The sequence below is a fragment of the Babylonia areolata genome, chromosome 22, assembly GCF_041734735.1.
Source record: "Babylonia areolata isolate BAREFJ2019XMU chromosome 22, ASM4173473v1, whole genome shotgun sequence".
NCBI classification, from domain to species: domain Eukaryota; kingdom Metazoa; phylum Mollusca; class Gastropoda; order Neogastropoda; family Buccinidae; genus Babylonia; species Babylonia areolata.
In genome coordinates, this window is record NC_134897.1 from 45,323,962 (window position 1) to 45,341,461 (window position 17,500).

At 42.2% G+C, this 17,500-nt stretch overlaps 1 protein-coding gene across 3 annotated transcripts in view; it reads right to left on the bottom strand.

Moving 5' to 3' along the window:
- Positions 1–17,500, bottom strand: part of LOC143297183 (zwei Ig domain protein zig-8-like) — a 638,521-nt gene that overhangs the window by 17,066 nt on the left and 603,955 nt on the right. For 2 of the 3 annotated variants that reach the window (XM_076609381.1, XM_076609380.1), the window contains exon 10: positions 16,840–16,890. The exons of the other annotated variant lie outside the window; for it this stretch is intronic. In XM_076609381.1, the coding sequence (XP_076465496.1) occupies positions 16,840–16,890 (51 nt within the window). The remainder of the gene's footprint in view (positions 1–16,839; positions 16,891–17,500) is intronic. 3 annotated transcript variants of the gene reach the window in all.

Sequence of the window (17,500 nt, forward strand, 5' to 3'; positions counted from 1 at the left end):
AGAAACCAACTTGATGATTGTGGCCGTCAAACAGATGAAGATACCACTCGTTCCGTGTCCAAGGGAGGAAACTGTGGATATTGCCGTAACTCACCGAGTAACAGGTGCATCTACACATTTTTTTTTTTTTTTTTTTTAAGCTGACAATAACACGTGTATACGTTTGAGTTCTCTGACAAAGGTTTCTTTCCATCACGGCTGTTCACATGCTGCATGCAATATAAAGCTTCCAGAGTCGTGAATCACATTGGGTCATTTATTACTTCTGGCGATGATAAGTTTTATCTTTTAACAAGCACTGGTTGACGAAATCTCTCTCTCTCTCTCTCTCTCTCTCTCTCTCTCTCTCTCTCTCTATATATATATATATATATATATATATATATATATATATATATATATATATGTGTGTGTGTGTGTGTGTGTGTGTGTGTGTTGAACGAAAACTTCAAATCCAATATCCACCCGCTGTTTTTCCCGGCAGTGCACAACTTGTCACTTTCACAATCACAACCACAGTCTTTTGATGGGTACACAGCTGCCATTGAATCACACAGTGGCAAGCAGGTCTGGAAAGCGAAACAGGGGAGAGCTGAACAGAATCACGAATCAGTCTGAACATTGCTCACTGCAATTTTTGCACGTGTTTCAGACTGGACCCGAAACATGCAATGAGTGTGCCACGAGATTCTTATCAGTCTGGACACACGTTTAGACACATGCTTGTTCCCCAACGTTACTTTCTGCACAAAGCATTTTCATTGTGTGCTCACACAGTGGCAGATTTCAGGCATAATTTGACATGCCGTGGTCAGCTTGCTTGGTATCCGCTAATACCCACATCATGGAAAGAGAGAGTGAGAAAGGTACAGAGAGAAAGAGAGTGAGAGGGACAGAGAAACAGAGAGAAACAGAGAGACATAGAAATACATTGATACAGTGACAAAGGCAATGACAAAAAGAGACAGACAGGCAGATAAAGAGAGGGATATGGTCGGAAAAGAAATACTGACATAATTAGAAATATATACAGAGAAAGAGAGAGAGAGCAAAAAGATGCATACAAAGAGAAACAAAATAGAAGAGAAAAAGAGAGGAGGGAGAAGACAGAGTGAAACAGAAACAAAGACAGATACAAAGAGACCCACATAGAAGACAAAGTGAAACACACACAGACGAACAGACACAGACAGACACAGGGGGAGAGAGTCATCCCACGTGCCTCTGCATGAACTGAACATCACCACGGGAGGTAAACGAGCCAACAGCGTTCAATGGAGTGAAGAAAGAACGATGACTCCAGGGAATGGGGGTGGTGGGGAGGAAGGGGGTGGTGGAGAAATGGGGTGGTGGAGGAAGGGGGTGGTGGAGAAATGGGGTGGTGGAGGAAGGGTGGTGGAGGAAGTGGGGTGGAGGAAGAGGGTGGTGGAGGAAGCGGGGTGGAGGAAGGGGGTGGAGGAGGTGGAGGAGGAAGGGGGTGGTGGAGGAAGGGGGTGGAGGAGGTGGTGGAGAAAGGGGGTGGTGGAGGAAGGGGGTGGAGGAGGTGGTGGAGGAACGGGGTGGTGGAGAAAGGGGGTGGTGGAGAAATGGGGTGGTGGAGGAAGGGGGGGGGTGGAGGAAGGGGGGTGGAGGAGGTGGTGGAGGAGGTGGTGGAGGAAGGGGGTGGTGGAGAAAGGGGGTGGTGGAGGAAGGGGGGTAGAGGAAGGGGGTGGAGGAAGGGGGTGGTGGAGGAAGGGGGTGGTGGAGGAAGGGGGTGGAGGAAGGGGGGTAGAGGAAGGGGGTGGAGGAGGGGGGTGGAGGAAGGGGGTGGTGGAGGAAGGGGGTGGTGGAGGTGGTGGAGGAAGGGGGTGGTGGAGGAAGGGGGTGGAGGAAGGGGGTGGAGGAGGAAGGGGGTGGAGGAAGGGGGTGGAGGAGGAAGGGGTTGGAGGAGGTGGTGGAGGAAGGGGGTGGTGGAGGAAGGGGGTGGAGGAAGGGGGGTGGATGAAGGGGGGTGGAGGAAGGGTGGTGGTGGAGGAACGGGGTGGTGGATGAAGGGGGTGGTGGAGGAAGGGGGGTGAAGGAAGGGGTGGTGGAGGAAGGGGGGGGTGGAGGTGGTGGAGGAAGGGGTGGTGGAGGAGGTGGTGGAGGAAGGGGACGGTGGAGGAAGGGGTTGGGGGAGGAAGGGGGTGGTGGAGGAAGGAAAACAGTGACAGATGCACGTGGGAGAGGCTGAGTAAGGGCGGTAACAAGGTCCTGGCTGGACTGTTGGTGTCCTCCAGGTTTCATTGCCTGTTTCCTTACTTCATTTCTTGTTGCGATTTTGGCAATAATATATATTTTTGCCCCCTTGTGAAATACCCATCTAATCTATATGCTCATGGAGGTCTGCCTTGTATCAATGACAGTGACAGGCAGAGAGTGGCAGATGGATATCCAGACACACAGATACAGAGACAGAGGAAGATGAGACAAAGAGAGTTGGGGGGAGGGGGGGCATGGGGAAGAGAGTAAAGGAGGGGGGGGGGTGGAACTGACACAATGGTAGAAAATGAGATATAGCGAAAGTTAGTATGAAGGGGGTGAGGGGAGGGGGGGGGGAGTCGGCGGTGTGGAGGGGAGGGGTGTGTGTAGAAAATAAAGGAGACGCAATAGACACGAGATAAGGACATGGTAAACACAAGAGACATGGGATAAGGACATGGTAAACACAAGAGACATGGGATAAGGACATGGTAAACACAAGAGACATGACATAAAGACATGGTAAACACAAGAGACATGGGATAAGGACATGGTAAACACAAGAGACATGACATAAAGACATGGTAAACACAAGAGACATGGGATAAGGACATGGTAAACACAAGAGACATGACATAAAGACATGGTAAACACAAGAGACATGACATAAAGACATGGTAAACACAAGAGACATGACATAAAGACATGGTAAACACAAGAGACATGGGATAAGGACATGGTAAACACAAGAGACATGGGATAAGGACATGGTAAACACAAGAGACATGGGATACGGACATGGTAAACACAAGAGACATGGGATAAGGACATGGTAAACACAAGAGACATGGGATAAGGACATGGTAAACACAAGAGACATGGGATAAGGACATGGTAAACACAAGAGACATGGGATAAGGACATGGTAAACACAAGAGACATGGGATAAGGACATGGTAAACACAAGAGACATGACATAAAGACATGGTAAACACAAGAGACATGGGATAAGGACATGGTAAACACAATAGACATGAGATAAAGACATGGTAAACACAATAGACATGAGATAAAGACATGGTAAACACAATAGACATGGGATAAAGACATGGTAAACACAATAGACATGACATAAAGACATGGTAAGGACAAGAGACATGGGATAAAGACATGGTAAACACAAGAGACATGAGATAAAGACATGGTAAGGACAAGAGACATGGGATAAAGACATGGTAAACACAAGAGACATGGGATAAGGACATGGTAAACACAATAGACATGAGATAAGGACATGGTGAACACAATAGACATGAGATAAAGACATGGTAAACACAATAGACACGGGATAAGGACATGGTAAACACAATAGACATGAAATAAAGACATGGTAAACACAAGAGACATGAGATAAAGACATGGTAAACACAATAGACATGAGATAAGGACATGTTAAACACAATAGACACGGGATAAGGACATGGTAAACACAATAGACATGAGATGACATGGTTAACACAATAGACATGAGATAAGGACATGGTAAACACAATAGACACGGGATAAGGACATGGTAAACACAAGAGACACGAGATAAGGACATGGTAAACATCTGAAACATGTGATTTTAAGACTTTGTCGCCACGTGATATCAGATACGTGTAGAAGTCAGACAGACAAACAGACTGAGACAAAGACGGGTGAACAGACAGAGACACAGCCGACAGAAGAGTGATAATCACCTCACGTGTCTCTGAATGAACACCAGCAAGGGAGGAAAGGAGGCAACAGCCTTCAATGGAGCGAAGAAAGAAAATGGCTGCAGGGAATGGGGGGGGGGGGGGGGGGGGAGATGGAGGAGGACATTATCAGATTGTTATGTGTTCTGTTTCGGCAACAGTGTACTGCTATGACAAAACTACCAAGTCTGGAGTTACCATTGAATGGTGCCGATGTGTGTTTAAAAAAAGGGGGTAGAGAGAGAGAAGCGACGACAGGAAGACAGAGAGACAGAAACACAGAGACAGAGGCAGTGAAACATAGAGATATAGAGACAGAGACAGAGGCAGTGAAACATAGAGATATAGAGACAGAGACAGTGAAACATAGAGACATAGAGACAGAGACAAAGGCAGTGAAACATAGAGATATAGATACACAGACAGTGAAACATAGAGACAGAGACACAGAGACAGAGGCAGTGAAACATAGAGACATAGAGACAGAGACACAGAGACAGAGGCAGTGAAACATAGAGACATAGAGACAGAGACACAGAGACAGAAGCAGTGAAACATAGAGACAGAGACACAGAGACAGAGACAGTGAAACATAGAGACATAGAAACAGAGACACAGAGACAGAGGCAGTGAAACATAGAGACAGAGACACAGATACAGAGGCAGTGAAACATAGAGACATAGAGACAGAGACAGAGGCAGTGAAACATAGAGACATAGAGACAGAGACAGAGGCAGTGAAACATAGAGACATAGAGACAGAGACACAGAGACAGAGGCAGAGGCAGTGAAACATAGAGACATAGAGACAGAGACAGAGGCAGTGAAACATAGAGACAGAGACACAGAGACAGAGGCAGTGAGACATAGATATATAGAGACAGAGACAGTGAAACATAGAGACATAGAGACAGAGACACAGAGACAGAGGCAGTGAAACATAGAGACAGAGACACAGAGACAGAGGCAGTGAGACACAGAGACAGAGGCACAGAGAATGTGAAGGGCCGGTGAGGAAGGTAGTGCTGTGTGTAGTAAAGAGAGGAGACACGAGAAACACAAAGCCATGATAATTATGTTAACTACTTGAAGCTTGTGATCATATGTGGAGAACCCACTGAAAGGCAATGAATGATCTGCTCCATTCTCTTCACGACCAGTCGTTTGAAGAGGGCGAACACGTACGTGCAAACGATCGGATGTATGATAGTAATGACTTAACCCGTTTTAAAAATTCTACAGTATCTCGTGACTGTTGTCGTCCTGTTTTATGTGCTGGCACGGACTTTCTACCCTGACTGTGAAGGAAACTGCAGCTGCAGTGTTCTGAGAGAAAAGAGTGCAAGACGCAAAAAAAAAAAAAAAAAAAAAAAAAAAACAGCAACAAAAATCGCCCAATAATAAGAGCCTTGAAGGTAACAAACGTCTCTTCCTTCTGGCGTTTCCACCCTCCCCTTGTTGAAGAAGCCAGCTGCTCCAGCAGTGCTCTGAGTGAAGTGAGTTTCATTTAAGAACACAAAGAAACCCGCACCCATTAATAAGAGCCTGGAAGATAACAAACGTCTCTTTCGGTACAAAGTGATTCGCGCACTAAACGGAACATCAAAGACGAGGGAAATTTAATTTATGTATACATCGTTTATTGTCTGGGTCTGGTAAGTCTGCTTCCACTTTGATTTGTTAAAAAGCTGATCCGTTAAGGGAAGAGTGCGTGGGAAACAGCGTAACACATTGTTTTGTTAATTGTTTGGATGAGACGATAAATCAAGGTCCGCGCGCAGCATACTATGTTATTGCACGTAAACGAACCCACGGCAACAAAAGGGTTATCCCTGGCAAACGTCTGAAGAAAAATCAACAGCAGTATACATCCGTGACTGCAGCTTGACTGAATGACACAGGAAACGAATGATGAGCGCCACAAAATACGAGCAGGCACCTCGATGTGAAAATGCAATCGTGTTTGTAAAGCGCTTCGAGTCTGTTCTCTGATCAAGGATATAAGCACTATATAAGTGTGACCAAGCGCGCTATGCTTGCTCCAACACTATTCACGCACAAGCCACAGCAGACGACAGTTTTCCCTCATAACCCGCGCACAGAATGTGTGACGTCACTCCGCTTACATCATTTTGTCCTCCTCGCCAGGCCACCTGCTGACGGCTTGACCAGTGTCGCGTCGCGGTACGTCATTGGCTGAGAGCAAACTTGTGTTTCTGTTCCACCGTAATTAATTAATAACTCTCTTGTCAGATCAGTAAACTACTAGTATTATATACTGGCAGACTCGTCTTAATTCCATCTTTAAATCTATTCCATTTATGTTCGCCTACGTTAAACTGATTTAACGCAGTTTGTAATTTTCAGCGACGAGCTCGTTAAAACTGACCCTGTTCAGGTGACTTAAATTAAGATTATAAATTCATCTTAAATAATCAACACTTCATTTTACACTCATTATAAAGTAGGCGTTGAGCTCTTTCTTTTGCAACTGATCCGACGTAAATCGGTTCAGGAATCATTTAGAAATCTATCACTGAACACCTTTAAACAAACACAATTGTCATCGGATTCTCCGTGATTAGTGACGATCTGCTTGCAAGCACACGTGACGCACTTTGCAGTCCGCTAAACTTGCATAAATTGGCACAGTGAATGATGAGTGGTCATTTCATACCTGGTCAGTCATCTGACCAGAGCCTGCTCTCTCTCTCTTGCTGTGTCGCGGGCAGTGTGTCGTGTGTGTCCCCACAACAGCTGACACCTCGCTACGTATCGCTGTAAGTACTAGTGTGTAGAATGTGTTGATTTGTAAATTGTATTATTTGACACAGTACTTGTGTTCATATGAGTATGTTCAGTTATTGCTTTGTTCAGTTATTGCTTTGACATGTTAGTCACAGCTCGGCTATGATTGATCTAGAAAATTGCCATGTCGTCATATGCTCGTAGCAGTATTCCATTTGATTCTTAACGTCACAGTCAGTGACGTCTCTCGACACAGATAGTTTGTTCCAGAATGTTCTAGTGAGTGTGTAAAGTTCATTCACCACTTAATGGTTAAGCCATGGTGGTTCTTCACTTACTATCTGGTCTATCAGTTTGCCAATATTATATCTAATCCACTGATTCATTTGAGTCACTTTGACACAGTATAAGCTTTATCTAATCTATACTGTCAGTGTACTTTCACCAAGTCAGCATCACTTCAATCACTTTAATTGAGCTATTTAAATGTATTAGAAATGTCATTTGATGTCAGCGTTTGGTCTTCACACATATGCATTATGTTGTTGCGTATCCCAAACCCGAGTGATAGTCTTTCCATGTAGTATGTATACATGTGCTTTACTGTTCACTTGTGTTGACCTGTTGTACTTCTGACATTTGTTTGTGTCATTTCAGGCACTGTCTTCTTCTCTTTTTATCTTCTCTTAGTTCTTAGTTCTTCTTAGTTCTTCTCTTTTAGTTCTTCTTCTCATTATTTCTTCTTCTCATTGTCTTCTCTTAGACTAGTTCTCTTCTAGTCTTCTTCTCTTTTAGTTCTTCTCATAGTCTTCTCCTAGTTGTCTTCTTCTCATTATTTCTTCTTCTTAGTCTTCTTCTTTTAGAATATTGTAAATAAACCAATAGAAAACCCCATTTGTGACTGGCCTCTATATGTTCCTGGCCTGTGCGTGGGATCTTGTCTATCCTTCAATTAATCATATTTAGTTAAGTCTTTTGTGCCGTACCCTTCAGTAACCACTCGGTACACGGCTACATAAGTACCAATGATTCTACTACCACTACTCATGATAATAATGATAAACACCACTACTACAACTACAACTACGAATAGTTATAATAATCATTATGATTATGATCCTTATTATGATTATGATTATTATGATTAATGTTATTATTATTGTTGTTATTATCATCGTAATAATCACAATCATATTCATAATAGAATACAAAAATAAAGAAAGGCAATAATTAGTAAAAGGTTGGACGATTGTTTATATATGACATCGCACATTAATTAAAAATAATTAAATACATGAGCAGTGCATATGTGTGTGTGTGTGTGTGAGAGAGAGAGAGAGAGAGAGAGAGAGAGAGAGAGAGAGGAGGGAGCGGGAGAATGAGACAGACAGGGAGACAGAGACAGACAGACAGGAACAGACAGACAGAGAGAATGGGGAGTGGACTTGGTGATAGAAAGAAAGAAAGAAAGAAAGAAAGAAAGAAAGAAAGAACAGTTCATCAAAGAAGAAGAAGAACCCCCCCCCCCTCCCCATGCTAAGAAAACGAGTTGGGAGCCCAGGGAGATTAACAACACTGCAGGAGTGACGGTAATTAATCAAAGCGAAGACAATGCAGCACATCAGCACAACGCCAGAAAGCCGGTCTCAGTGTGGTTAAAAGGCCATGATGGTCAAACAATGCCCCTTTAATCCCACGTACCAGCCGACCCTCGCCCTCCACTGGTGCTGACCGCAACGCACTGATGGAAACTCCAGGAATGCCAGAAATTACTTGCGTTGGCTCGTTGATTAGGCTCACAAGTAATCACGCCAAAAAACGAAATTAGCAACAACACAACAATAACAGGAACAGGAACAATAATAGTTGTTGCTATTGTTGTTATTGTTGTTAATTATGGCAGAAGCAGCCGTAGCAGCAGTAGCAGTAGCAGCAACAACAGCAGCAGCAGTAGCAGAAGTGCTAGCAGAAGTAGCAGTAGTAGTAATAGCAGCGGCAAAAACAACAGTAGCAGTAGAATCATTAGAATAGGTGACAGTAAATACGTTTAAGTATGCTATTGTATAAACAGACAACATTTAACCCATTCATCTCTGGGAAGTTCACAACCTCAACAGGCATCCATACCATGACGATGCGGGAAAAAACCCGATGAAAACATGAGTACTGTTTATCCTCCAAATTACGTGGAGACATCAAGAAATAACGGAGAAGGTATTTCCCTCTCCTCACGGTTTATGCATAAGTAGGAACATAAAAAAAGCTATCTTAATGAGACGAATTTCGACGCTGGAGCAATGCTTTGGCGCAAGGATGAATCAGATGAAAATACGGAAGAAAAAAAGTAACAAAGAAGGAATAAGAAAAAAAAAGGAAAGAAAGAACGAAAGAATGAATGAATGAATGAATGAATGAATGAATGAAAAATAATGAATGGAAGAGGGGGTGGGGATGGTAAGAAAAACAGAGAAAGAAAAGGAAGAAAACAATTAACAATATAAAACTCGTTGAGACACAGAATAAAAGAAATGAAATAAATAGATAGAAAAGAAAGAAAGATAAAGAAAATTAGAATATAAAATGAAAGTAGGAAATAAGGAAAATAAATGAAGAAAGAACGAACAAAAATTGAAGTGATGAAATTACATGTAAAAAAGAATGATGGAAGGAAAGAAAGAAGAAAAGGAACAAGCAAAACACAACAACAACAACAACATCAACATCATCAACAACAACAACAACATCATCATCAACAACAAGAACATCATCATCAACAACAACAACAACATCACCATCATCATCAACAACAACAACAACAACAACACCAACAACACCACCACCACCACCAACAACAACAACAACAACAACAACAACAACAGCATCAACAACGACGACAACAACAACAACAACAACACCAACACCACCACCACCACCACCACCACCACCAACAACAACAACATCACCATCATAATCAACAACAACAACAACACCAACACCACCACCACCACCACCAACAACAACAACAACAGCATCAACAACGACAACAACAACAACAACAACAACGCTCCAACAAAGGCATTAGGAGCTCGAAGAGAGCAATGATGCCGAGTTAATTAATCAAACCAAATCACGGACGTGCCATTCCAGTGCAAACGTCTACACGGCTGCAACAAGCTTTTATCTCAGCAATTACCAAGCAATGAAGCAACCGTCATCGGTGTGTTGATGCAAATGTACCAAACGTTACCCTGTGCTCACTGTTGATTAGAGTGAACTCGCTCTGTCGTGGACATAATGATACGACAAATCACTGTGTATGTATTCTAATAACAGTCAGAAGGCAATGCACATCAGATAAATGATTGGTTGGTTGGTTGGTTGATTGCTTGGCTGAGTAGTTATTTAGTTGATAAGACAAGAAAAGACAAGAGAAGTTAAGATAATGATAATAATCACAACTTTGTTATCTCATTAAGAGGAATAACAAGTAAGGCAAACCGAACGTAGTCAAGTACTCAAAAAATAAAATTGAAATAACAAGTATGACGTCATTCTGAAAACAAAATGCAGCAATTAGCATCTGGCATTCATATAAAAATGTTACAAATATCTACTTTAAATGTAGTAATTGTTCATTATTGTAAACACGTTGAAAGACACTTACTTTAACAGTGCACAAACCATATTGTGACATTCAACCTGCACGTTATCACATGTTCAGCTTGATGCTAATAAAATAGCGCATTTTAGAAAGAAAAAAAAGAAGAAGCAAAGTACGAACTGTTAAGCACGCACTAGTTATTTGATTTATTGATTGACTGCTTGGTTATTTAATTGATTATTTGTTTGATTCATGCATGTACTCTTTTTACTGCCAGTTATTACCAAACATGAAATATGATGTTGAATATGTCCATGTTGTTTCATATGATCACTTACAATCATTAGCATGCACATGTCTTTTGAGTGCATATGATATCGTCTGTTTGATGTTGTCAGCTGCGAGAGTACATATTAATTGTACTGGAGGGATAAAAGTTGACTTGAATGTATTGACTTGCTATCTTTGTCTTTTTTGTCTTTTTTTCTTTTTTTGTCTGTGTCTTGTCATGTTATTGTCTCTTGGTTGAGGTTAATGCTTGCGCTGTCTTTGAAGAAGAGGACAATAATGTTTAAAGCAAAAAAAGCTAAAAGGTGTTGATGGCAAAACGCACGATTATTATATACAATATGTTGTGTTTCGTTGTATTGCGTTGCGTTGCGTTCCGTTGCGTTACCGTGTGTAGTGTTGTGATGTGTTGTGTTGCTATGCGGTTGCACATATAACTGATATTCGTTTGATAAAAAATAAAAAAATAAATAAAAATAAACAAATAAATAATTTAAAAATCCTGCTTGACATCCTGATCCTATTTTATACTATCTATTCACATTTTCCAACAAAGGCACTTCAAAGCAGAGAATGTTGCTGAACGTTTCGGCGTCCACCCACCCCACCCCGCCCCCGACCCCCACCCCACCCCACCCCCACCTCATGCACTCATCTTCCACAGTCTTTTCCCTTCCTGCATCCATATCAACCCACCACCCACCCATCAACCCACCAACTCACGCTTACAAACTTTTTTTTTTTTTCCACACGACCTAGATATCGGGACTCATCTCTCTTTTTTCCCCCCTTTCTTTGTTCCCTTGCCGATTTCACCTTTTCTAGACTTTTCTAGAGTTTCCCTCAACCAAAACAAAAACAAACAAAAAACAAATTTTGGGGGGTTTCTATTCTATGGCTCCAATACCATAACTTTATTTATTTTCATTTTTATTTTTTTGTTATTGCTGACCTTCTCTGTATTGTACTGCACTGCATTGCACTGCACTGCACTGTGATGGGCTGTGGTGTGCTGTGCTGTGCGGTGCTGGGCTGTGTTGTGCTGTGCTGCATTGTGCTGGGCTGGGCTGTGCTGCACTGTGCTGGGCTGTGCTGTGCTGTGCTGCGCTGTGCTGGGCTGGGCTGTGCTGTGCTGTGCTGTGCTGTGTTGTGCTGTGCTGCATTGTGCTGGGCTGTGCTGTGCTGCACTGTGCTGGGCTGTGCTGTGCTGGGCTGGGCTGGGCTGGGCTGTGCTGTGCTGTGCTGTGCTGTGCTGTGCTGTGCTGCACTGTGCTGGGCTGTGCTGTGCTGCACTGTGCTGGGCTGTGCTGTGCTGTGCTGCACTGTGCTGGGCTGGGCTGTGCTGCACTGTGCTGGGCTGTGCTGTGCTGTGCTGTGTTGTGCTGCGCTGTGCTGCGTTTCACTGAATTCCATTGTACTGCACCGTATTGTGTTGTGTTGTATTGTGTTGTAATGTATTATGTTTTATTGTATTCACTGGGTCGTATTGAGATTTAAAAAAACAAAAGTTTCTATTACGATGGCCTCGCTTTATCATGAATACTAACAGTTACAAACAAAGGCACTGAAAAGCAGAAAAATGTCGGTTCATGTGACGAAATCTTTAAAAACCCACTTTTCACAGAGTGCATTTGCACATCACAGCATGGATATCATTACTCTGTCTCTGTTTTGTTGTTTTGTTGTTGTTGTTGTTGTTGTTGTTTTGTTGTTTTCGCCGTTTTCACTTCGTTTTCTATGGACGTCTCCCTTTTCAAGGTTTGTGTGTTACCCTTTCTGCTGCAAAGGTTTTTTTTTTGGTTGCTTTTTTGTAATATATGGATTCGTTAACTATGCTCTCTCTCTCTCTCTCTCTCTCTCTCTCTCTCTCTCTCTCTCTCTCTACTTTTTACGATGCTAATGATGATGGTGGTGATCATTCTTCGTTGTAGTAGCAGTGGATGTAGCAGTGTTAACAAAATCATTATTTTTTTGTCGTTATCGTTAATGTTGTTATTGTTATTGTTGTCACAAGGACAGATTGGAAGACTAGGCGATGCCTAAAATCTTTATCCTTGAGTAATAAAGTTTTTGAATCTCTCTGTCTCTGTCTCTGTCTCTGTCTCTGTCTCTCTCTCTCTCTCTCTCTCTGTGTGTGTGTGTGTGTGTGTGTGTGTGTGTGTGTGTGTGCGTGTGTGTGTGTGTGTGTGTAGGAAGGAAGGAAGGAATTTTTTGTTTAATGTCCCGTCACACATATCGGTGATTGAAGACATTTTGTAAAAGTATTTATGAATACATCTGAGTATTATCGGTTAGAAGGGGTGGGAGATGTGGATGAATGGAGGGTTTGGGGAAACTGGGCAAATGAGGGTAAAAATGTGGGTGAAATTTGAAAGAAAAACAAAACAAACAAACAAACAAAAAAAACCCTCTAAATACAGTGTGTGTGTGTGTGTGTGTGTGTGTGTGTGTGTGTGTGTGTGTGTGTGTGTGTGTGTGTGTGTGTGTGTGTGTGTGTGTGTGAGTCACTCTCTCTCTCTGTCTGTCTCTCTCTCTGTCCCCCCTCTCTCTCTCTGTCTCTCTCTCTCTGTCTCCTCTCTCTCTCGCTCTCTCTCTCTCTCCATCTCTCTCTCTCTGTCTCCTCTCTCTCTCTCTCTCTCTCTCCCTCTCTCTCTCTGTGTGTGTGTCTCCTCCCCCCCTCTCTCTCTCACCCAATATATACACGCCTTTATATTACGTCCTGTGCAGTGCTTCATTTTGTTTTTGGTTAGTTTTCTGTTCTTCCTGTTTCCTGCCTTTTTTCTCTCTCAGTTTTTCTTTATTTGTGACCATTTGTTTATCTTCCGTGTATGTTTCAACCTTTCTTTCGTTTTTAGCTTTTTTTTCTTTTTTTTCTTTTTTTTCCCCCCAGTCCTGTCACACTTTTTTTTCTTTCTTTTTTTCCCCATTTTCTGGACCGGGTTACCTCCTTTCTCTCTCTTTTACATTTTCAATCCGTTGTTGTGTTGTTGTCTTTTTTTTGTCTTTTTTTTTTGGTCATACATTTTTTTACATGTATGTACTTATTTATTTATTTATTCATTTATTTATCTAGTTATTCGTTTATTTATTTATATATTTCTTTGTTTGCTTATATATTTTATTTATTGACTGTCCTTGTATCGTATTTCTCTCCAACTTACTTTTTTCTTCTCCCTTTTATTTGTTTGTGTACTTTTTGTTCGTTTATTTATTTATTTATTTAATCTTTTTATCTGTTTATTCCTGTATCTATGTTAGCTACCTGCAGGCCGTGTAGATGGTGCAGGCACCACGATCCCTCCCCACCGCCACTCGCCTAATGGACATGTCCACTTTGGCATGGTCCTCTCACTTCTCCTTTTTTTTGTCTTCACTTGAATGCGTCTCTGTTTCTCTCTCTATGTCTGTCTATCTTTCTGTCTGTCTCTGTCTGTCTCTGTCTATCTGTCTCTGTTTCTCTCTCTATGTCTGTCTGTCTTTCTGTCTCTCTGTCTGTGTCTGTCTGTCTTTCTGTCTCTCTGTCTATCTGTCTCTGTTTCTCTCTCTATGTCTGTCTATCTTTCTGTCTCTCTCGCTATGTCTGTCTATCTTTATGTCTCTCTCTCTCTCTCTCTATGTCTGTCTGTCTTTCTGTCTCTCTGTCTGTGTCTGTCTGTCTTAGTGTCTCTCTGTTTGTGTCTCTGTCTCTCTGTCTCTGTTTCTCTCTATATGTCTATCTATATTTCTCTCTCTCTCTCTATGTCTGTCTATCTTTCTGTCTCTCTGTCTCCGTCTGTTTCTCTTTCTTTATGTCTGTCTATATTTCTGTCTCTCTGTCTGTGTCTTTGTCTCCCTGTGTCTGTTTCTCTTTCTATGTCTGTCTATTTTTCTGTCTCTCTTTCGGATTGTCTCTCTGTCTGCGTCTCTGTCTCTGTCTCTCTCTCTGGCTCATTGTGAGTAACTCCGTATCTCTGTTTGGCTTTCCCGGCACTGATTTCAGCCTCATTTGTTTTGTATTTGTTTGTTTGTTTGTTGTTGGTTTTTTGTTTTGTTTTGTTTTGGTTTTTTTTTTTTGGTTTTTTTTCGGAGGGTGGGGGTTGTTTCACCAGTTTCGTTTCCTCTTTTATTCTTTTCTTCTGTCACAAGCCTTTAGATGTGTTTTTTTTTTCTTTCTTTCTTTTTTTTTCTGTAATTTATCGATTAGGGATTTTAGTGTACATTTTCTTCTTTTTTCTTCTCTTTTGTTTTCGTTTCTTTTCTGATTGATGCACGCTGTTTGTCTCTTTTGATTTCCTTATCTTCCTTTTTTTCTGTCTGTCTCTTCCCCCCCCCCCCCCCCACACACACACACACACACACACACTATCTCGCTCTCTCTCTCTCTTAGAGAGTCGTTTATTTATTAAGGCAGTCTAAACATTTATTGAGAAAACACAAACATGCATTATTGCCCCGCCACCCCCAACCCCCCACACTCCCACCCCCCGCCCCACACACTCCCTGTTCTCGACCTGCCCCCTCTCCCCACCCCCTTTCATCCCCACCAACATTAACAGAATAACCGAAAGAAAAGAAAACAAATAAAATAAAGATAAAGAATAGATAAGCATTGCACGGTGAAAACGAAAACAAATTATACCAGATAGTCATCACACACACACACACACACACACACACACACACACACACACACACACACACACACACACACACACACACACAAAAGGGAAATAAAGAAAACAAAAAGCGAATGACAACCAGAAAAAAAGACTGAATGAAGCTAACAGATGTATTACAGCCATCAAACGAACAAAACTACCAACAACAAAAATCATGGGTAGTATTAAAGATTACGAAAGAAGAAGCTCCCCCACCCCCCACCCACCCCCCTGCGCCCCCAGATCTCACACACTGAACGGGGTTACTTCGCCCTGGATTTTATTTAAAGGCAAAAACAATTTGAAGAATCGTGAAAGTGGAAGTCGTTCAACTGGAAAGTGAGTGAGCTGGTCGCACTGACGTCAGAATGACTCTTCTAATTGCTGCTTTTAGTTGAGGCGCTAGGCTTTTTCATCGTCCGACTAAACTGTATGCTATGAGCCGTGCAAATACGACAGTGTCGTATACAGTATTGTCGCCGTGAAATAGTGTCGCTGCAACACTATTGCACCATAAATATCGTCGCTGGTGACAAAATTTTACGTGAACTAATGTCGCTGTCGTGAGATATAACAATAGTATTTGTGGTGAAATGGTGTTGCGGCGACACTATCTCTCGACAGTAACATTGTTGCACGTGAAATACTGTCGCTAGCGACCTTTTTTTGGTGAATAGTGTCGCAGCGACACTATTTCACGGCGACAATATTATAATATACGACAACGGAACGCGCAATAGGGGGCTTTTCATGGCGCTCTTTTGATCCTTGGAATTTGATGAGCTCACATTCTGCAGTGAAAATAAAATATTATAAAATAAAAACAATATAAAAGCTCACACACACCGTTAGACGGTAATAGTTGTATAGATAGATAGATAGATAGATAGATAGATAGATAGATAGATAGATAGATAGATAGATAGATAGATAGATAGATAGATAGATAGATAGATAGGTAGGTAGGTAGATAGATAGATAGATAGATAGATAGATAGATAGATAGATAGATAGATAGATAGGTAGGTAGGTAGGTAGGTAGGTAGATAAATATATAGATAGATACACAGATACACAGATACATAGACAGACAGGTAGACAGACAGACAGACAGACAGATAGATAGATAGATAGATAGATAGATAGATAGATAGATAGATAGATAGGCAAACTGACGGACTGATTTTAATTTACTTTACCTCTCTTTGTCCTCCAAAACTATTCTAGGTGGCCGTATTGGCACACATGTGCTTCTTGTGCCAGGTTGGGTTACATAAGCGAAAACACAAATGCAATTAGCATGCATCTTTTTTCTCCGTGGCTGACAAACTGGTGTTGGTTGGTTAGAAACGTGTGAAAGTGAAAACGACATGGCAAAAAAAAGTAGAAGTAAAATGAAAATTAAGCTATTCACACACACACACACACACACACACACACACACACACACACACACACACACACACACACACACACACACACGTTAAAACAAAGCAGACTGAAACGCGACAAAGCCCTGTGAACTGCACGCACTAAACAAAACCAAAACCAAAAACCAAAACCAAACAATCTATGCGGATTTCATGTCAGGCATAATCATACTCACCATATCTGGACCTCGTCACGTGGAACTTGTCATCAGCTTCCAGGAAATGACCTACAACATGCACCAAACCAAACGACAAAACGAAGCACACTCACACGTAGTACACAAGTGTTATGCAATACGATGCAATGCAATACAATGCAATGCGATGCGATGCGATGCAACCCACATGCAACATGTCCATGCAGCTAGTGTTGTGTGAGATACGTCATAGCATGAAGCCCAATGCACATGCATGGGTATGTGTGCAGGCTAATTGTATTATATATGCAGGCATTACCGCACGCGCGTGCATCCAATGACATACAGCCCCAAAGCCAAAAAAAAGCAGCACACGCATGCACTCACGCACGCACGCACGCACGCACACACACACACACACACACACGCACGCACGCACGCACACACACACACACACACACACACACACACACACACACACAGCGCGAGGTCCTAATATCTCTTAATGTTGATAGACATTAAATGAAATTCAGCAAACACACACACACACACACACACACACACACACACACACACACACACACACACACACACACACAGAGGGAGAGAAAAAGCAAGCGGGAGATAAAGAGACACAGAGACAGACTGCCAGACGATGAGACAGAGACAGATAGACAAACAGACAGACATAGAGACCGAC